Source organism: Egretta garzetta, unplaced genomic scaffold, assembly GCF_000687185.1.
Source record: "Egretta garzetta isolate BGI_Z169 unplaced genomic scaffold, ASM68718v1 scaffold68, whole genome shotgun sequence".
NCBI lineage: Eukaryota > Metazoa > Chordata > Aves > Pelecaniformes > Ardeidae > Egretta > Egretta garzetta.
The window spans coordinates 1,443,726-1,465,993 of NW_009260774.1; the positions used below are offsets into that span (position 1 = coordinate 1,443,726).

At 36.5% G+C, this 22,268-nt stretch overlaps 1 protein-coding gene across 1 annotated transcript in view; it reads right to left on the bottom strand.

The window, feature by feature from the left end:
- ZFC3H1 (zinc finger C3H1-type containing) overlaps positions 1–22,268 on the bottom strand; it is a 45,325-nt gene that overhangs the window by 12,565 nt on the left and 10,492 nt on the right. Inside the window, exons 7-24 of the mRNA XM_035901677.1 lie at positions 20,586–20,709; positions 18,921–19,018; positions 17,241–17,441; positions 16,376–16,540; positions 12,504–12,641; positions 11,974–12,092; positions 11,506–11,652; positions 10,269–10,443; positions 9,942–10,073; positions 8,657–9,205; positions 8,464–8,573; positions 7,070–7,201; positions 5,850–5,971; positions 5,240–5,341; positions 4,759–4,875; positions 3,747–3,930; positions 1,762–1,948; positions 1,089–1,280 (exon numbers count right to left, since the gene is read on the bottom strand). Of these exons, the coding sequence (XP_035757570.1) occupies positions 1,089–1,280; positions 1,762–1,948; positions 3,747–3,930; positions 4,759–4,875; positions 5,240–5,341; positions 5,850–5,971; positions 7,070–7,201; positions 8,464–8,573; positions 8,657–9,205; positions 9,942–10,073; positions 10,269–10,443; positions 11,506–11,652; positions 11,974–12,092; positions 12,504–12,641; positions 16,376–16,540; positions 17,241–17,441; positions 18,921–19,018; positions 20,586–20,709 (2,994 nt within the window). The remainder of the gene's footprint in view (positions 1–1,088; positions 1,281–1,761; positions 1,949–3,746; positions 3,931–4,758; positions 4,876–5,239; positions 5,342–5,849; positions 5,972–7,069; positions 7,202–8,463; positions 8,574–8,656; positions 9,206–9,941; positions 10,074–10,268; positions 10,444–11,505; positions 11,653–11,973; positions 12,093–12,503; positions 12,642–16,375; positions 16,541–17,240; positions 17,442–18,920; positions 19,019–20,585; positions 20,710–22,268) is intronic.

Consider the following 22,268-nt stretch of genomic DNA (forward strand, 5'->3'; position numbering starts at 1 on the left):
CACCCTTCAAAATATTTACTTTAGAAAATTTGCTTTCAAGTTTTCAAAGAAACACGTTGCTACGTACTCTGAAATAGCATTTACTTAGAAATTATCTTCTCTTAAATATGGCTAAACAATCTCTCCCCAAGACATTTTTTTCAATGACACATTTAAGACTATTAAAAAAAAAGTTTGGTTTTGTGATGATGCTTTGGGGAAAGGTAAGGGAAAACAACCCATGTTATTCTCCCATATACATTGGCTTTCCAAGTCAATTCAACATAAACTGAGGTTTTCTCTCTGTTCTTTTTGTTCATTCAGTCAAACATTCAGAGTTACATTTATCAGTACTGCTGTGTTCTGAATAGCTTTTGGAGGAAGTCACAGCATTACACTAAAGCTAGAAAATCACATTACAGCCTTAAACCACACCACTGAGAAAAATGTTTTAGGGTGTAGCAATCAACAGGTGCCACCTGCTGGTAGGAATGAAAAAACTTGCAATTGCAACTACATCACTCCCCACTTTTAGTAGGAGCTGATGTCAGCACTTGATTTCTCACTTTTATCCACTGCTTCATCTACAGAATAGTAGTAGTGACCTAAATTCTTTCTACAGTCACAATAAAAGCCTGAGATAACTCCATGACTTTAGAGTTCATTGGATCAATAAAGTCCAATCTAAGTCTCCACATTTCAGAGCAGGGCAATACTGTTAATTAACATCATACTATGTTCTTTCCCAAGAACTACTTGTTTGATGACTTCTGCAGCAATAAACATTTGAGTACCTGAGGCAATCCCATCACTGCAGAAGAGTGTTCTACGGCTTACCTGAAATCAAGTGGTAAAGCAATTCCCTAGGAATTGTTCTGAGACATAGTGATCTAGGCTATTAGCTACACAAGCTAAGCAAAATAGGCAACAAAGAACCCAAAGGTATATCCAAATTTTACAATGGCATCACATCTCAAAACAGAATTTTCTAGGAGAATTCCTTCAGCAAATGAAGGAACAGTTCTTCTGAAGTTGATGCTAACAGAGTCACAGGCATTAGAAAGGTGAAGACATGAAGACAATTCCTGTGTGGGTAACCTGGAAGTTACCTGCAGCAGCAGAAGAGCATTCTGATGTCTTCCTGTAAACAGGCTTAAGTGAACCCTGTACAGGAGAGTCTCCAGCAGCTGAAAGGACACGAGATTTGGATTTTCTTCTCTGTCTGTCACTTCCATTAGGAACTGTAGCATCTTCCCACATACATAGTCTTTTCCATCAAAGGAATTCTCCAAATTTAAAAACTAGAGAGAAATAATTCATATTACTAATAATAATAATAATCATCATAATACTAGTAAAGCTTCTAGGTTAAAGTTTAAAATCACATAAATCACAAACTTCAGATCCTGTCTTTCACCACCTTAGGAACCGTATTTCCCTCCCTCACACCAGATTTTCACATTAAACCTCAAAAAAAAGTACTGTTTAACTATTAAAGATCAAATAGTCAAAGATTAACTTTGCAAGCTTAAGTAACAACAACAAAAAAAGAAATCTAACATCTTGATTTTAAATAACTTACTACCTGAGGAGAAGTCATGGTTTCTACAAATATCCTGCAAACAGAACTTCAAATCACTTCATTTTTCTGAGGAACTTTTGAGTTTTCAAAAAGCTATAGTGTTTTTCATTTCACACTTTTCCTGTCATACATACTGGTTTTCTACAGGAGAAAATGCACACCTACATGAACATTTCACATATACTTTTTTTTTTACTTACTGTCCACCAGATTTGATAAGAGGGAGCATATTCCACTGCTGTTTCACACATTTCCTGTATCTCTTCCTTGGTTCCTCTTTTTGAGAAGAGTCTCAGGTAATGACACCAAATTTCAGGATTTTCTTTGTTGTTCTCAAGGGCTCGAGCCAAAACATTTAAAGTAGAATCTAAACACTCAGATGATGAGCTGTAAATATTAAAAAATTTAAAAAGCACATGCATCACCTATGTAAGTATTATGACTTACACAACATCAACTATGAAAATGGATGCTTATAATTAGAATGGAAGTGACACACAGTCAGCCTTTTTTTTTTTCTTTTTAACATGTGCTGTCCTTTACCATGAAAGTTTCAAAGTTTTCATCCTTCAAAGGTAATTATTAGGTGCCATTATCATAGTGCACGGAAAAATAAGTTTTCTATGAAAAGAGTGCCAATTCACATAAGAGTCCCATTTAATTGAAAATGGGTAAGATTCACCTGTAAGCAGAAGTCTCAAGTTGCAATCATATAAAGGCGTTTACATCATACAGACTTAAAAAGTTCAGTAGAAATTTCAAAGGCTTAGTAAACTGAGTTAGAATGTTTCTGTTATATATTTAGTTTACTTTCTGCAGTCAAATATAAGCCTTTATTTCAGGTTTCTATGCATGTCATGCAGGTTTTCTATACCTCTAAACCAATAAAAAAAATATTTTACTTTTTGAGATAACTATCATGAGATGATAACAGCAAAGTAATGCAAAATTAGCTCAAATAACTGACTATATTGCAAACCACAGAGCTGAGCTTTAATTCATAAACAAACTTCATTAAAACCACAGAAAGCTTCTGAGGTCCCATTTATTCTGAAAACATCTTTAGAAGTTACTTTGCATAGCCATTTATGAAAGAAAAAAAACATGTCCGAAAATAAAACTATCGCAGTTAACCATGTAGAAGTCTGAAGCTCTCCAAAACCCTTCTACCACCACTGCCACCTACTAAACCACTCAGTTGCTTCAGAGTACTGAGGCAGCGGGGGGGTGCAGTGAGGGAGGTGGCTATTTTAAGAAAAGGATGCATTGTCTTCCATTAGGTTTTCTCCCTTCTTTTCTTGGTCTTTTTCCAAGTACACTTACATTTAGAAAATGCGCTCTTCTCACCCTACCACTTTCCGGTACTATTTTCTTTGAATACTGGCTTTTCCAGTTCTATCCCTTCTAGAGTACAGGCAGCTACTGATAGAGCTAAACTGATCTTTTGCTACATTTTCCATTATCTACAGTTTACACAAGGCTTTTTAAAAAGAGAGCTTCTCCTCTCTCCGTTCCCTTTCCTCCCTGCTGCAGCTGCTTAAGGCAGTACCTCACTACTAAAATCAAAGTCAATCTCTAGAATGAAACCATCATGACAGAATTCCTACTGAAATTATTTGATTGCCAGTAAAAACATGGTAGCCTGCAGAATAATTTAAAGAAACAGAAACTAGAGAAACTTAAGAAATCCAAAAATTAAGAAATTACAAAATAGGAAACTGAGTGCTCAACTGGACCATTTCTACAGGCATAAAACCATATAGCAGAACTGTTGCTACAAGAAAGCTTTCTCATGAAAGTCATTTCAAACATTATTCCAACCATTCACTCTGTAGAGGAGAAAGATTTGAGTTTATTGGTCCACTACTTTATCATTGGAAGTACGACATTCCACTGTAATCTTGGGAATACATTAGGTTGTGCACTCTTTAAACACAAACAATTATTTCTCCCACACTACTTTCCATCAACTTCAATTCTGAATCAGAACCTACCTAAAAATAAACAGTATAATTTATTACTCACTCACTACACTGCAGACAGTAGGAAACCTAGTGTATTTTTTAACCTACTTTTAAGTAATAAATTTGTGGCATTGTTGAAGAAAGTTCTCTAACATCAGAACGAAAACTTCATAGCAGCATGGGTAAAGGACAAAATCAAATCTAAAATATAGCAGACTTACCCTTCATTTTGATTCAAGTATTTGTATGCAAGTTTAATCCAAAGCTGTACGTCACAGGGATTTTCTTGGACACTTGCCTCCAAGTTGGAAATGTCATCAGTCTCACTTGTAAAATACCTGACATCATCTGGAGTCACCACAGCATCAAGAATTGGAACTCTCTTTTTATGTTCTGTGGGATGGGCTGCAAATAAAAAAAACCTGTAGGATTAGAACTCACACAAGGGGTGGCATTTATGTATTTCAAATATAGCCATTGACCAGAGCAAAATACGGTTATTTCAACATCCTCTAAAACTTAGAACTGTGTAGTCTGTAGAAAACTGTTCTATTTCAAATGCACGTGGAAGAAATAAATAGCAGTACAAGGCTGCTTTGATCAACAGACACCTATTAAAGCAGTTCATTAGGCAGCATTAAGAAATAAACATACCTGACAAAGAAAAATTTATCTCAATTCTGAGTCTAACAATCCTTTTTACAGGATTTGCTAACAAATCGCAAAGCTCCCACTTGCATGAGTTGCATGTGAAACACTGTTGGGTTACTGACACTCTAGCAAGCTTCCAAGTCTCAAACGCCATTTAACAGCAGCTTTTTTTAACTCCTGACCTCAACACCAAATACTAACTCCGTAAAAATTTAAGATAAATGAACATATGAAGTTTTATTAATTACAGTTCTGGGAGGGAAAAATAAAAATAAAAAAATCCCAATGGCCTATGGGCAAAGCTGAAACATTCTAGAGAAATAGCTCCTTATGTTCCTTTTAAGAACAGGTAAATAGAAATTCCACCTTATCTTCCAGTCACACATTATGCTAGATTTTTTATTCCTTAAATATAAACAAATTCAGGTCAAACTTTACCCAAAAATTTAGGCAAAATAAAGTTTGCATGCAGGAAATATAAAGAGAGGTATTAAGAACCACTTTAAAAATCAGGTGTTGGGAAGAAGTTGGTAGGTATTTTCCCCCAGTACTCTTTTAATGGATGCCATGCGTCCAGATTACCGTATTTAATAGGTCCAACGAACTGTTCCTCTTCACTGCTGCTACTGTCTAACAGAGGCTTTCTCCAGTACTTTGGTCGCCATTTCCTTTTATCTTTCCATGTTGTAAACGGAGGTGCTGTAAACAAGCAAAGTAGTAGAAATTCTTTTACTTCTCTATATTCAAGATTAAAACACCTTTGCTAATAAAGATTTTAGATAGAAATAGTCTGTGAGTGCAACAAAAGTGTGTAAGTTTCAACACAAGTTTTTTAAAATATATTACGTTCAAGTGCCCAAGTCACTTCTCCTAACTGGACTGCAAAACTATTATATTATTGCCTTAAAATAAACTCTGCTTATGGTAAATTAAAGGCAGCAGAGTTTAGTTATCTAAGCATTGTAAACTAAGTGACAAAAAAATATTCTTGGTTTACAAAGTCATCAAGGTACTTATATAATTAAAAACGTTTCCATTGTATTTTATGTACTAAGTTACTTACTGTGACTTTTACTCTCATTGACATTGCTGGCCAGAAGAACAGCCATCTGATCCACTGACACTCGGTCTCTGTTTATACCGAAAAGTTTTTCAACATATTTTTCTGAAACAAGAATATTTGTATCATAGGTAAACACATAAGTGAACACCAATTTAGCACAACCTATGCTGAATTCATGAAATACAACTGCTTCAAGAGGTATGGCAATTTAAGATACTAGAACAAAGAAATGAAAAATCGAAAAAGTTTTGTTCGGCAATTTGCCTATATGGCAACAACATTGTTATAAAATTCCAAGTCCACTGAATCAGACCAGTCCAGTAGTTAAAAAGAAGCGAGGAAGGGGAGAGGGCAAAATTCCATGACCATTGCTCCCCAATCCCCTGAGTCCCAGCAATTTTTTTTTTCTTTCTTTCTGTAAAAGACACCAAGGTAACTACCCCGCTACAAAGGACTGAATGGGACAACTGCAAAAATCTGTTTTTTTCATATAGCTGTATCTTATACATTGCTTTACATTGAAGTCCTTGCACCCAGAATTTTTAATGAAAGCCATTCCCTTCAGAAATGAATCTTTGTATATAAAAATGGAGAAAAGACTCTTAAAAACCTGTGGCAGTGCCGATTTCCTCATCAGTGCTTTTTTCTGAACAGCCAATCAGTTCTAAATTGTAAGACAGAATATCCTGAAACAGCTGCTTACGGCTAAGAGTGTAGTCTTTCATGTGCTGCCTAAAACAAACAAACAAGCAATGAATATATTTATCACAGCAACAATTTAATAAGGCTTGTAACTAGTAAGTTGTTTTTAGTACACACTAGGGTAAGGCATAAAGAAAGTGATACCCACAGAAAACACTACAGCCTGCATGGAAATTTCTGTTAAATGTCCGGGTCTTCTCTAAACTTAAGACTGCACCAGTAACTTAATCCTGGTCTTCATTATTTCACTATAGACTTACTCTCTTATAATACACCTCTGCACGCTCGCTTTGCACTAACGTAAAAACGCAGTATTTAGAACTTGCCAGTTCAAACAAGGTAGTTAATAAGAATTAGATATCATTTTGTATTTAAAAGATTCAAACTAGGGTTTGATGGTAACAGCTAAAAGCTGATCCAAAAAGCTGTCTGCCACCAAAAAGGGCAGAAAAAGGAGCTAAAGTCCACTCCTATTATTTTTCCAGTAGTTACAAGTTTCCACACTGAGTTAATTCCTGGTCAATTCATACCCATTTGCTCTTGTACCAACTTTTTAAATACACTGTGCAACACTGTTTATTAAGCTATTTTTAATATAATTTAACATCAGGCTTCAAAGAAACAAACTTAGCCAGTATTTTCCCAGAAACCAGAATTTCACTACTACAATCGTGTGGGTGGCTTTTTTTTTTCCTTTACATAATCACATACTATTTGGTACATGCTTTATTTTGGTTAGCAGCATGATACAACTCTAATGTGCTTAACAGTATCAACCACTACCTGAGGTTCCATGATGTTGAATTATGTTGAAGCTAGAAAAAGCAAGAGGAGTCCCGGCTCAATTACAAGGCAATCAAATGGTGAAATATTCTCTAACAGTCCATACTGCTTTTCTAAATTTATACTTAAAGAAGCCTCCTTTCTTCATGGCTTAGATGAAAGGTTTTTCCTGCTAACCAAGTATCTGCAATAGGGTATTAAAAATAACTTTCTTTTCTAGAACTTGCTCATAGGATCATAAACCCAGACCTTTTAAAGAAATGAAAACCATGCTTATTTTGGTCTCTGAGTCAGACATCTAGAAGAGAGGTTTGGTTCAAACAAACAAAAATTAAAAGAACTCACCACTGACAGTCATCATCATTACATGTGCCTGTCAAATCAAAACGGCAGAAACACTGTTTTGGCTCTATCATATTGCTATACGTTACTGAACTGAGGTACAGTTTTTCCTTGGTTCGAAAATACGGACTAAACCTAAAATGAAACAGTGAATTATTGTAACAAAGCTTACAAGGTAAGAAATCATTTTTACTGAACAAAACATTTTAAAAAAATAATCACTTTTTCTGTGTTAAATCTCACTATTTCCAAAACCCTACTACTAACCAAAAGCACCTCTGACCTATGAGTTAGGAGGAAGGTGAAGACAGTGGGAGAGGGGGGGAACAAAACAGTACTTCTCAGTCTAAACAGATTCTGCTCTAGTATTCTCTTCTCCCTTAGGTGCAGAACTTCATTCATATAAAGAGGATCTGTAGTAATCATCCAGAAGGGAAAGCAAACTACTGAAAGTGAATTTTACATTAGTTCTAGAAAAACTGCACTCATGCTCTAGTCAGTATAAGATCAATGTCAAATGGAAGTATAAACAGAACCGTTAAATATTAACTTGAAAAACCAGTGAAAAAATCCACATCAGATTTTAGAACATGTAAACAAACAAAAACCAGCCTAAGCTGAGCAGACTAATGCTTGTTTTAAATCTTTAGCTAAAGTTTGACTATATCAATTTTGGGATTTCTAGCTCCTTAAGGAATTGAAGCCATAACCTACAAGAAGTTAAAATAAATACTCCTTTATGATGTGTCCTCCATCTTTTGTTGCTTAACAATGTAGAAATAAAAAACCTGAAGCACACTGTAGGATTCAACTGCTTTGAATTCCAGACTTCTGTGTTCTAAAAGTTAATGTGTAGGAACAAAGTTCTCTTTAGTCAAAAGGCAGATGTGTCAAAATGATTACACTTGCAGGGCTTGCTTGAAGTCAAGATGAATCACTGTGGTCATGCCTCTTTCCACTGAGCAGGAATCCAAAAATAGGTGATTGGCTCAATTTTGACTCAGACAATGTAAATCCTAGCCAAGTTTAAAGACTGCATAATTGAAATACGCTTCTGTTAATTTTTTTTCCTGGATTTTAGATTGCTTCATATTGGATAGAAAAATCCTGTTTTCAAATGCCTAACTGTTATTTTTAATTAGTTACACCAAACAACAATCCAGTTGCAGGGAACAGTATGCAATACAATGTAAAAGCAGCATACTGCACAAAAGCAAGGGACTCCTGCACACCAGAAAAACTAACTAAAATCATTACGTTCCCTAAACTAGACCAACTTGTTTCAGGATGGTCAAGTTTCTCACTGCTCTTTGTCTTTTTGTACCATGCCTGGGGAGCAGTGAAGAATACTTGAACACTTATACATAGAAATCAAACAGCTGCTACAGTCTTCATACCTGTAGGATTTAAATACTAGAAGAGGACTATGATACGGTCCAAATGGAAATGGTTTCACTTCGGTTTGCTTATTTTGTGACGTAACAAAATCCATGTCCACTGAAATTTCCTAGGAAACAGAAAAATAGATATACAGCAATTGCAATACCACCTAATAAAGACAACCTTCATATTTAGTTTTAAAGCATTTACCTGACCACACAACAGATCTTCCTTAGGTACTATAGAGGCAGTACTTTTCACTAGCAGCTCTTTCAAGCTGTCAGCTTTAGCATAAAGTTTTTTCAGTTCATCAACATTCAACCCAAGGAACAGCTCAGGCTCCTCTGATGCCTTTTTAGAAAGTTTGTTTATGGTTTCTTGTTTTGGAGTGTCCATGTGTTTAAGATTTGGTTTAGTGAAAGAATTAGATTCTCTGAAAGATCTCCTTCGTTCTCGGTTTGAATTAGACAGAACTTCATCATCAAAGTAGTTTTCTTCACTGTCCAAACACAATTTATCCTGTGTAAGATCATGAAGTGATGGCTGAGGTAATGCAAATTCAGACTCCTCTTCTGCCTGAGGTGCAGTATTTGATTGTTCCTTCGTTTGAAGCGCGCGGGCCTCTTTCAATTTCTGAATCTTCAGAGCATATTCATACTCTAGTTGCTGTAGTCGTTTTTTCTCTAGTGCAATCAATTCTGCTGAATGCTTTTTTGGACTTGATGCAGGGGAGTTCTCCAATTTCAACATTTTGCTTGGCTGAAAAGAAAAAAATTCCCTTTATTTCATTTTTACATTTACTGATCTATTGACAAGAGTTAAATGAAACACGGGGAAGATATTTAATTCAGTTTATAAAAACATATTTTAAACTCTTGCCAGAAAAATTCAAAAAACAGCAGGAAAACCACAGAAGAGTTTGCCACAATTCAACTGGCACGTTTGCAGGTTTTTCAATAAAAATTGCCCTACATCATGTACAGGGCTTTAACAGAAGTCTGCCCACATTTAAAATGTGAGCTATAAAACAAGCATATGCAGTGCTGTTGGGGGGGGAGGGCAGGACAGGGAAGGGGATGTGAAAACACAGTAAGAAAAATTTACAAAAATGTTTCAGCCTTGTTTTTCTGTATTTTGTTTCTCAAAACAACAAGATCAGATCCCCACTTCAGCATGTTTACTAGATAGTTTTAACAAGATCACTGCTGTCTATGGGCAGTAATGTATTTCTTTCCTTCCTTCAGAGGCATATAGCTCCTTATTGTTTATCTGTTAATGACATTCCCCGGCACAGAAATGCAGGCTTTGAACAGTTTTCTTAAAATGCTTAACGCATTTTCTGTTGAATTCTCAAAAATATAGGCAACCAATAGGAAGACTCCCACAGTGCTTTTGAAATGTCTTCCCGTATTCTTGAAATCCCATTTGAACTAAGCTTCCTAATCAAAACTGCTTTTCAAGTACAGCATGGTTTAAAAGCGTGCAACAGACTTACTCCAAGATGATCTTGCTCCAGTTTTCGTTTCCCAATTTCCTTACTTGCTACTGCTTTTGCTCGAGCAAGTTCTTCCCCATATTTTAATGCCAGAGCTTTTTTTACTGTAACTCGTTGTTGAACTTTATGAATCTGAAAAAAGAAAAAAATAAATACTGCAGTAAGATGCAAATTTTCAGATATGGCCACATAACAAAATATAATCAGAAGAGACTTGGGAATTAATTAATGATTAATTCAAAGAAAGCCTACTGCCTCCAAAAATCAGGCTTCCCATTTCAAGATTGCCAGCTCTAGGGGACAGAAACATTTCAAAATTAAAGTTACTTGTTCCTGAAGCTTCTTGAGAAACATCTTATTAGCATTCAAGATCTTCTCTGTTGCTTGTAGCTGTTCAGCCAATTTGTTAATCTTACTTTCAGCAATTCGAACATTCTCTCTCTTCTTGGCCTCTTGTTGCAACAAATGTTTCAAGACAGATTCATCCTTCATCAACAGAAGTCTAAAAGTAGAAAAGCCACGTAACAAGTTTTTTTTCCAAAGGGAAGTTTGTCAGAGCTATCATTGCTCCTCTGAAAGACCAGTTATTTAAGAACCCAGCTCTTTCTCACTTATCAAGAAAGCATTCTGAAGTTTCTCCAGATAGTCTTTACATCCGTAAGACATTAAATATTAGTAGTACATACAGCAGATTTCAGTATCCGGAGTTCAGTGGGTCAGTATAAAGCAGATGAAAACATTCTAGTTATGAGGACAGGGGACAGTAAGCAAGCAGTGTATTTTTAATATTGTTTTTAATGTTAAGACATCCAAAACACGCATGTTCTTGCTTTCTGTTAAGTAATAACCCAATTCTTAGGGCACATATACCCATTAGCAGATTACACGCTGTAGTACCATGGCACAATAGGAGAGTGATTAAATATAAAAAGCTATGCATTAAAGGAAGCAAGATAAAGAATTAGATAGATAGGTGCAAATAAAGTCAGGACAGAGGAATGTCCTTCAATTTATGTCTGACCAGGAACCAGTTCGTGCACAAGACCACACAGAAATAATCAAGTAGCAATAGTAGCAGATAATAATAATGCAAAAGGACATATTTTCCACATTAACATGGAAGGGTGAGGAACATGGAAGAGGCATGCTCAAAGAGAAAAGGCATACAGGAAAACCTTCAAACAGCATGCCTATTCTGCAGAAAAACTCATTCATTTTTTCTCTCTCTCAGGCAAATCCCACTGAAATATGCTACCCTCAAAGTGTACTGCTAGTGAAAAGCATGCTTGTTTTTTCCTATTTCAGAGTTGTTAGGTGGCACAGAACATAAACACAGCTGAAAATAGTCAGCATGACAAATCATATTTAAAAGTTACCATCAAACACCACGCTGGCACTACAACACAATTCCTTTTGTACAGCATTAAGATTCAAGACTGCATAGTTCAAGACAAAAGAAAACCAATCGTTTGCTGTGCTTTAAATGCTACACATTCAAAAAGATTATTTACAATTTTCATTCTGCTAAGAAAACAAGGTAGGACTTATGACGGGGAATATGTACCTGTTTTTCTTAAGCTTTGCTTCTGCTTCTGTGACTTGTTTTGTCACTACTGCTATTCTCCCAATGCCATCAACTTCACCATCAGAATTTGCAGGGGACGAATTGTTCTTCAGTGGATCAGACTTAATTAAACGTTGCTTCTCACGACTAAAACAGAGATGTTAAAAGGAAAGATGTTCAGCAGCTTCAACATTCATTTTGATGTGTACTCCCAACAGTTTTAAAAATCTTCAAAAAAATAGCAGGACAAGAACTTTCCACAACTGCAGTCAGCTAACTGTAAGTCAGTTCCAATCCAAGGACTTTTGTTACACTCCTATGTTGTCTTACTAAAAATTGAGTGGGGGAAAAACCTGAGGGTAATGGCAAGATTTTCGAACTCAAGATAATCCTTCCAGTTACAAACATAGACTAGTAGATGACTACAAAGAATACACATTTTACATTAACAGTTAAACTCAGTTGTACCTGGCAATTTCTTCTTTTAAGAGTCTGTATTCTATCTTCTTATCTTCTGGTAGAGCCTCTGGAGTTCTCATTGGATCATTTTCTTTTTCTGATTTTGGAGGGGCTTTGATTTTTGAGGCCTATTACAACAAGGTTTGAGTCAATACTAATCACGCTAGTTTAAAATACAGCTATTAACTACTATTTTTAAGAGACATTTCAGCATAAACTTAAAGCTGTTCAAGACTAAGACGACCTTTTAAGTCAGTATTTTTTTGCTAGTAATTAAAGATGCATTGAATTTTAATTGAAAAAATGAAACCAAAATATATTACAAATTCTATCTTCAGGATGCCATCTTAACCAAAAAAATATTTTAATTATCTTATGCAATCCAAATTACAATGTAATGGTCCAGGCAGGAGTAATGTACTCACTCTTGCCCATTTCTGATGTAATCCGGCATTTCTTGACTGAATTCTGAAGTTCAAATTCCATGTACCAAAAAAAATCATTACAAAATAAAACTATAAAATACTGATAGTGTTTACCTCAACATTTCTCCTTGCTTCTTTTATCATAGATTCTAGTCCTCCAAAGACACTGTTAGTGGAGTTAGACGGCTCTCCATCAGACTCACTGTCATCAGAGTCATTTAATGTAACCACAACAGACTTGTGTTTTGGAAGCTGTGGGGAGAATGAAAAAAGTTTTATAGCAAGAATAAAAAGTTAGAGACAGATACAACCGAGCACAAATTTACTAGAAGAGAAAAAGGAGGTTAATTCCTTTTGTTATCATGGCTCACCAATTCCACATTGTAAGAAAAAAACCTAAGCGTTTGTGCATCTCCACTACAAGAGAGAGTTAACTGTCCCCATTCTTGATACTGTAACATGAAAGGTACTCCAACATTTTCAACCTATTCCCAAGTATCTGCAGCATATTTACATCTCCATGGTCATAGCATATGAATCTCAAACCTTTGACTCCTATACTTTATGAATTATTTCAATCATAATGAAAATTATCATCTACCATTTGCAAGCATTTTTTTTTTAAGTAACTGAGAGGTAACAATTAATCAAGCCTGAATTAGAAATGCTGTGGCATACATACCAGAACTCCCTCAGCTTTCTGCCACACAGTTGTGATGCCTCTTGTCCCACACTTATACTTAGCTGACCTTACAGTGAGCTGCTCAGGCAGTTAAATTGGCAGAACACCAACAGTACATAAAGAACAAGTGAAACAAGATTAATCACTTTTTGCCAACATCACTAACTGAAACAGCTCACTGAAGATCAGATGACTGCCAATTCCAGCACAAAGAAAGATGCAGAAACAAGCAGACAATTTAGATTAATCTCAAATGCTCTGGAGTTACAGCTTGAAAAGAAGCAACTTAGTTCACTTTTCCAGGACTGCTCTTCCCATCTCCCAGTGTAGGTCTGGACAATTACAGTTACATATTTAACCTTTACCTCAGGACAGGACGTCTTTAAAAGCACACACCCCACAAAAAAACCCTACTTTTAAAAGTGAAAAGTACCAAATTTCCACGATTGGTTCTTCTTGATATCCTCCTTCTGGACTTAAACAAGTTCTTAAAATAAGGATCATATCTACTACCTCCTCTGAACGTACTACAGCTGCATCATTTTTGCACCACCATAGCACAGGCAGGTGAAATTCCAATTTATATTGCTGCAAGAAAACAGAACAAGGCACTGGTCCTCTCCTCACAAATAAGTCTCTGGCTGTAGCTCCATGAAAACCTAAATTAATCAGGCAAGACCTGATTAATCACCCTTCCCATCTTCAGATGCCCAATACACCCATTCCCTATCACAGGCTCTTGGTATTAAAAGACCAAAGCTGCCAACCTGCTTTTGGCACAGTTGTGTAGGGTAAACTGTCTCTAACTGCCTTCCCCATTTTTCTTCCAGAGGAAAAGCTGATAATGTGGAGGGTCAAAGTCAGCTTGTCTCCACGTGTTTTTTCCCAGCTGTTATTTTTTGATGTGGTTCAGCAAAATGTTTAACAATCAGTGAAGCAACACCAGGCAACTACCATCACACTGCTTTCAGTAAGATTAGCTTCTGCTGCAGGGGAACCACAGCCTCAGCTGTAATGCAGGATCTCTCCATAATATTCTAAGACATATTTCCAATCTGTGGTGAACAGACTCCTCAGTGTCCATGACAACTTTGAGAAAGGGTGACAAAATGTCATTGAAAAAGCAAACCAATATCTGTAGGCTATTTCACTATGCAGAGGTCCTCAACTCAACAGACAAAATCCCAAGGTTTGTAAGTTTAAAACCTCTTCTGAAATATGGCACAGCATACTCAAACATTCAAAAGCTACCAAGCCCCCAAACCTATGAAATTAATTTGCATTTTCTATACCTTTGTGATTTTTTAATTTCTGGATATCTCCAACAATGCTCACAGAAAAACTATCAGTTTTTAAGTTCAACAATAAATTCTCGTGATTTCACTTTTTTTAAGCTCCCCTAAGAAATACCAAACACTACAAAAGTTAAAAAAACCCATAAGCATTCAATTCAAATTGTTTCTAAAAGCTTAAACTAACAGTAGTAATTGATAGTTTTTGCACTGAATTGTTTTCACAAAGGGCAGAAATACCTTGTGACTAGTCTCCTGTGAAGTTTATTTGGCCGTAAGTTCTTTAAAATACACAACTATTTTATATATAAATATTCTATATCCCAGGCTATTTAAAAAAAATAACAAATGCAAAATGTGTTGTTTCTAATATAATTTCTGTAAAAAAAGACACTAGCCAAACTAACTGATTCAAATACAAGGTATTAATCTGGCAGCTTTAACTAAGCTAACCGTCACTAGCAACAGGCACTGTATTTCAGTTGCAGGGTTTTTTTAGTATTTACATAATGCCTTTCAATAGCACAGCTGATGAGATATTTATTATGTTACTAAAACAAATCAATGGCTCCCCAGTAACATCTTCTCCCTCATTTATGCAACAGCAGTCAATGAAGTCTCAAGATAATAGAATATGTGCTAATTTAATTTTTTTTTCAGAATAGGTTTAGTATTTAAACATAAGAATACTTAAAAATGTAAGTAAATGTGAAATTATAGAAAGGATATAAGCATGGCCAAATTGAACAATTACTCTAGTCACATCTAGAATTTAAAGTAGATTGTGAATATGGGTACAGACAAAAAAAAACCCATCCACTTTAAGCTTACAGAAAGGAAAGTAGGCCTTAGAACGACTAAATTCAGATCTCTACCACCTTAAGCTTTTTTTTTCTTCAATATGGCATCAGGTGACCAAGTGATCAAGTCTGTATTTATGAGGAAGAAAATTGTTGGCCAGCTACAGCTAGATTTGATAGTGATATAGTCTCAAAGATACTATATATTCCTCCACATTTAGTGAAAAAAAAAAAAAGTATTAGGTTTATTAGCAACACCATCCACTAACAGAAAGGTATGGACACAATCATACTATTCATTAAATACTGCATGGAGAAGAGCTACAAGAAACCAAGCTTTGCAAGATGTGTTTTTAAAGTAATCGCCAACTATCCACTACGTATGGTTCACTGCCACCAGTAGAACAGTAGATTATATGGGCTTCCAGTCTGGCATAACACAGGCTTATGGTTTTATAACAACTTTCCAACAGTCCAAGGAGATGTAGACATCACAAATCAAATGCTAGCTGCACATAGTTCCCATGACCATTCAAATGAAGGTCAAGTTACAGAATATGGCTTGAGCTAATGCAACGGAGCCTGCTGCTGCCTGAAGAGCATACACTCTCCTCTGTCTTCCAGCCGGACTCACAGACATGCCATCTGCCACCAGTTTTCTGCTAGCTCTGATGCTCACACACTGTTCACTGAAAAAATTCAACTCCCCCCTAGAAGGATAAGTACTTTTTTCCCCCCAAGGTTAGCTTTCTAACCAGTTCAGCATGTTAAATAAGTTAAGCAACAGGACTGATGCATTAAGCAACAGGATTGATGCTCCAGACCCCATTTTAAGAGAGGGGAGACACCTTTTGGCCAGGAGCAGGAGAAAGAGCAAGACTACGTCTTTTCTGGCAACAAACAGTGAATGGATTGGCTCAGCTACCACTGAACAGCATCCTTTAGTCTGTGCTGATCTGGAAGAGAAATTAACTGAACTATATTTACAGTCTCTTTCAGTTCAGATGTGTACTGGCGTGTTTTGATGCTCTCAAGCTGTAATTTTTTACTTCAGTGTCAAATTCTTTCTAGAAGAGCATATGGATTAACAAAGTTACTAAATTCAAACATTCTGTGCTGTATTACTAGAAAACCCTAAGTCTGTTGTTCACTTGAACCGAGGACAACTTCAACTCACAGTCTTACTAATAGAAAGCACCAATATTTCCTTACTGTGATCACTGCTCGTGGAGGCCTCGGTACTCTAACAAACTTTGTGTTTTGTACCCGTGGCTGAGACACAGTATTAATACTGACAGCAGACAGATTGCTTCTTGGCACAGACTGCAAGTTATCTGGAACAGGAGGGGAAGGTGGACCACTGTTACTTGAAGTTTCCTAACAAAATAAAACAAAAATATTGTCATCAAAATACACACTACAACACAGCTATTTTTAAAAGACATAAGCATAAATGAGATTGTTCCATACATGTCTTGGAACTTGGAATTGTCATTTAGACAGACTATCCAAATGTATTAGACAAATCTTGCAATTCTGCAATAATATCAAAAAGGCATGTAAGAACATGCCCATTTTTCACAGGTCAACTGCAAATATTAGCAGTCTTTAAATGAGGTCAAAAAAATCAATCTAAACTTTTAAAACCACAAACTTTGGTTCTCACTCCAAAAAAACCAAAACAGTTAACCTCTACTAATTCCTTTTACTAGAAGGTTGAAACAAAATTAAATGTCTTGTTTTCTAACTGACAGCTGATAAATAATAAACATTTTTTTGCAGCAAATCCCTGTTCCCCTGAACAAACTCAATTTTCAGCATCTTGAAGTTTCATAATTCCTTCAGAAATAAAAGACAAGCTGCAATTTACAATTCAAATGGTGTTCTGGGGTAGCTTTTGTTTCAGCTTCTTTTGGAGGGCAGAGGGTGACAGAATTTCAGAAAATTTAAACTTTTTTTTTCCCCAAGTCATCAGAAAAAAGCATAAAAAAGACTGTAAACCTCACTTAGCAGGTTACGTTTAAGTTTTGGTCAAGATTGCCATCTAGAGGTTTATATTCAAAAACCAATGGAGTACCTCAGATCTGAAAGCTCGTTTGTTGGCTAGAGACTTGAGTAACTCTTCTCTTAAGAGCATCTCCTCTTCCTCTTCCTCATCAGCAAATGGAGGTTTTGGTGGCTGTTCAGGCTCTTCAGGCGGAAGAGGTGGAAGAGGTGGAGGTGGCTCAAGAACACAAGAAATACCCTCTACATAAAGTTGGCTCAAAGATGGTACAGGCTAAGATAAAAAGGAAAACAAGGGGTTAAAACGTGAAAATTACTACTACTTTGTGATTATTTAGCAGAGGTTCAGACCTAAATTATTTCATGGTTTAAAACTAATTCAGACCACAGTGGATTTAGATCACTGTCAAAGGCTGCTGCTAAACAATAATTACTGAAAGATAATGGAAACAACAAGGTTACATTTGGATAGTAAAGTAGTGCAAATGTACAAACTAAACGTAAATGAGAATTCAGAACCAGAGATAATCTGGTGTCAAGGTTTAACCCCAGCTGGCAGCCAAGCACCATGCAGCTGCTTGTTCACTCTCCTCGCCCCCCAGTGGGATGGGAGAGAGAACTGGGAAAAAACCAAAACCCATGGGTTGAGATAAAGACAGTTTAATAAAACTGCAGAGGAAAATAATAATCATAATAGAATATACAAAACAAGTGATGCTCAATGCAATTGCTCACCATCTGCTGAATGATGCCCAGCCCGTCCCCAAGCAGCAAACTCTGCCCCCTGGCCAGCTCCCCCCAGTTTATATAATGAGCATGACACCATATAGTACAGAATAGCCCTTTGGCCAGTTGGGGTCAGCTGTCCTGGCTGTGCCCCCTCCAACCTTCTTGTGCAGAGCATGGGAAGCTGAGAAGTCCTTGGCTAGTCTAAGCACTTCTTAGCAACAACTTAACCATCAGGGTGTTATCAGCATCATTCTCATACTAAACCCAAAACACAGGACTATGCCAGCCACTAGGAAGAAAATTAACTCTATCCCAGTCGAAACCAGGACGTCGAGCCACAGAAATATGGCTGATCAGATAGGTTCACACTGCTTGAAAAAACAATCCTTAAACAGTTTTATAAATTTATCTTATCTAACAAAATCACAAATTCCCTTAAGTCAAAAATTCAGAAGCTACCGTGGCAGGGACTGGCAAGTTTCTACTGCTTTACTAAGATGGGTAACAACCATTCAGTGAAGAAGGGCAGTGTGGAAGAAAACCACACTAATTCAATTTCCATGTGAATTCTTAGGTGAGCAGCCAGCCAGCATATAGTTTGGAAGGACTGATTAGCTACATCTTTGGTTCCTAGGTAACAAGTCAGAGAATAAGCATATCTACACACGTGGCCTAGAGATAAGATGCGCAGTTGCCTTGCACTAACAATTCCACTTCATTATTTTTCCTTATGTGCGTCAGGCAATTTTTGCTTTGTGTTATGGAACAGCTTAGCTCTAACAATGAAGGGAAAATTCTAGTTTAAAAGGGAGAACTTCCACTAAACAGGAATTGGACCAGTCAAAAAATAGCTGAAATAAAGAGTTTTAAAAAAAGTAACCACAAGTCTATTAGATTGTTCACCAAGCAGAGAATCTTATCAAAAACAGAATCTAAATTTAATCCTAACTTTAGCATTAGTAATAAGATACAAAATGAGAATTATCAACCTTTTAAAAAACACACTCCTTTCAAGGTTACTTACTGGAATTGGAGGTGGCAGTGGCAAGGAAATTGGTGGTACTGGAGGTGGAAAATATCCTATTGGACACTCATAGAAAGGAGGCTGCACTGGAGAAGAAGCTGTAATTAAATGAGAAATTATCAAGTGTAAGAAATCTGGCAGGTAGTTACTAAACGCCAACTCATGCTTACACTTCAACTGATTTAATGTGGCAAAAGAAGACAACAAATGTTTTTACTATGCACCAATTTGAAAGGTAACACCAGACAGCACAGTGCATTTATTTCTTATATATATGTATATAAAAAGAGTAGTTACCCATCCTTTTTCTATTTTACATACAAAATGCAAGTACAGCCAAACAGTACTACTAAGGTAATCATTCAGAATGATTCAGCCGAATTTCCAAGAATCTATCTTCTTAAACTAGGTATCTCAACACAGAGTCTCCTGATTACTGGCTACCAAAAATTCCACACAAATTAGGACAGAAGACTACCAAATGCACAGCTGATACTGAATTCTGAAACATAAAACTAGAGCTTGACATGCTTCACCAAGAGAATATTCATGTAGCTTACTTAGCAAACTAATGTATAAGGAAGGCTGACAAGAAAGGAGGAGAAAAAAAGAAAAAATATGGAAGATAAAAAGCAAGAGAATAAAAATGGCCAATAAAGTAGTACACTTAATGAAGCTTTCTCAACAGTCCACGTGTTGAGATGGAACAAGGAAACATGAATACCTTAAATGCACCTCAAACTCAGAGTCAAATGATTTAGGCTAGAAGGGACATCTGGAAGGCATGTGCCCCAGCACAGGTGCTCAAAGCAGGGCTGCCCCCACAGCCAGGATGCTAAGGACCTTGTCCAGTCAAGTTCCAAGTGTATTTCAGGATGGAGATTCCACAACATTTCCAATTAACTTGTTCTAGTGTTTGACCATCCTCTGTGAAGTTTTCCCTTGTACCTCACCAGAACTTATTTGGTTAGAATTTAAGTGTTGCCCCTTGTCCTTCTGTTGCACACTCTACAGAAGTATTTGGCTCTGTCTTCTCTGTAACTGCCCACTAAGTAGTTGAAGACAACAGCAAAAATCTTCTCTCCTCAACACAAACTCAGCTCTCCCAGTCTCTTTCCAAAAATCAAGTGCTCCAGTCCACAACGAACTTGATGAAAAACAGGCCTGAAACAGTTTTCCTTAGTCAAAAAGGTCCTTTGCTAGACTCCTTCTAGTACATCACTATCTTTCCCCTACCAGGAAACCAGAAAATTGATCCAGTCTCAGTGTTTAACAGCCCCCTCCAACCAACCACCCATTATAGTCCCAGTGCTACAACCCAGTCTGCAGTTCCTTTATCACCCAAAGCCCCACTGCTGACTCACTTTTCACCTTAATGTCCATTGGGACCCCAGGCCCTTTTTTGCAAAGCTGCTGTCTATCCAGTCAACACCCTGGGGCCCTTACTTTCTACACAGCTGCTTGGGAATGTAAAAGAATAAACTTAAAAATACCACTACAGCAGAGAGAGAAAGAGTCAGCACTAAAACAAGACAGAATTAGCTCACCTTAAAATGTTAGTTCTATAACTGCCACATCTCAAAAGAAAGACTTTCTGTCTAAAATTACAGCTTATTTCCTACTTTTTACCAATCACCATACTGGAAAACTGTAAATAAGTCTTACCTGGAGAGTTTGTTTCACTATCTGTATCCATAGCAACTTCATCATAATTATCATATTGATAGATGCCTCCTGCACTATCTGTAGACTGCTTATCCAAAGACCATCTCAAGTCTGTATCTGAAGACTAAACACACAAAAAAGTGTGTTTTATTTAGCCGTTCTTATGTTATCCTTTTAGAGCAAACCAGTTAAAAGTAAATTTTAGAAACAGGCCCTTATCATTTTGTCTTCTAATTGCTTTATAAATAGAATTTACTTAGCTTGTACAAAAAAAGTGAACTGAAGATTATCTTTTAATCAAATAATCATATGCATTGCAGCTAGTGACTTAACAAATTAACAGGCAGTTTTAAAACTCCATCGCTTGTGGTGTGTGTGTGTGGGGGGGGGGTGTCACGATACATAGAAGCAATTTTTAAATACCAATTAGGTCATTATGTATCTGGTAAATTGCCATGCTTATACATTTCTGAAACACTCAAAGAGAATTAAATGCTTCATTATTTCTGTTAATCTGTCATGGCAATTACCAAGAGTGCTTGAATTACCCTTACTAGAAACAACACAAAATTGCACAAGGATCATCTTCACTCTGATAAAGGTTGTGTTTAGGTGAAACGTGCTGACTGTTCCAAGACTGATGTCTCGGGTACAGAATCCTTTTGTTGTCCCAGAAGGAGCCACATACCACACTGAAACATGCCCAGAGACTGTCAACTAATAAATCCAACTGTTTAAAGAATGCATAACACTACATGAACGCCAATCAATGTCCACTGAACACTGAAAATATGCAGAACAGGTAAGTATGACTTCTCAGGCTCCTCAAATTGTATCTTTCAGAGACATACAGTAGACACTTTGGTAGCTTTTAGAATTTCTGCTGTTTACAGTTAAGCACTTTTCACCTCAATTTTCCACTCATTATTATTATAAATGGGACTCTTCTGTAAAATGACCTCAAATAAGGAGTCCTAATTCCCTTAGTTGCAGTTTCATTTCTCCTTACAGCATCAGTAGTTCCAAACACTTGAAGCATGTAACTGCAGCAGCTGTACTGCTTCTATGATGAAAGCATTAATGCTGAAGAAACTCTTATTTTTTTCTGTATTGTGCCAATGTTTTATAGAAGAGACAGAACATTAGTTATTCAAGTGCCTTTTGCTAATCTCAAGATGCATGAAGACAGACTACAAGTACAACACAATGACCACTGCAGTAACTTCATTCCTTCACAAATTTCACACAATTCTATCATCCTCTAATGAGGCTGAAGTAATTAATTATCTTCTGTGTCTGGGCATATTTTGTACTTTGACAAATTAAAAAATATTACAAAGAAACCAAATCTCAGATGACATTTTGAAAGAGGCAGGCCACTGAAGTGCTATAGACAGAAAAAGTTTGAAAATGTGGAGACAAAACTGCAATCTAAAAGAAAAAATCCAGGAAAGTTTGGTTGATTGGTTTGTGTTAGATTACAGATTGTTCTTTGATCACAATGTTCAAAATATCTTTAGGAGAAAAATGCTTTACCACTGACTTGCAAATGTACAACTCATACAAAACTGATCCTAGCAAACCCAAAGGGAATGCCTGTCTAGAATAAGATGCATGGCATTACAACACTGTAAACATTGAAATACTTTGCAGCTTTTTTTCCCCTCTTTTTTTTTTGGGGGG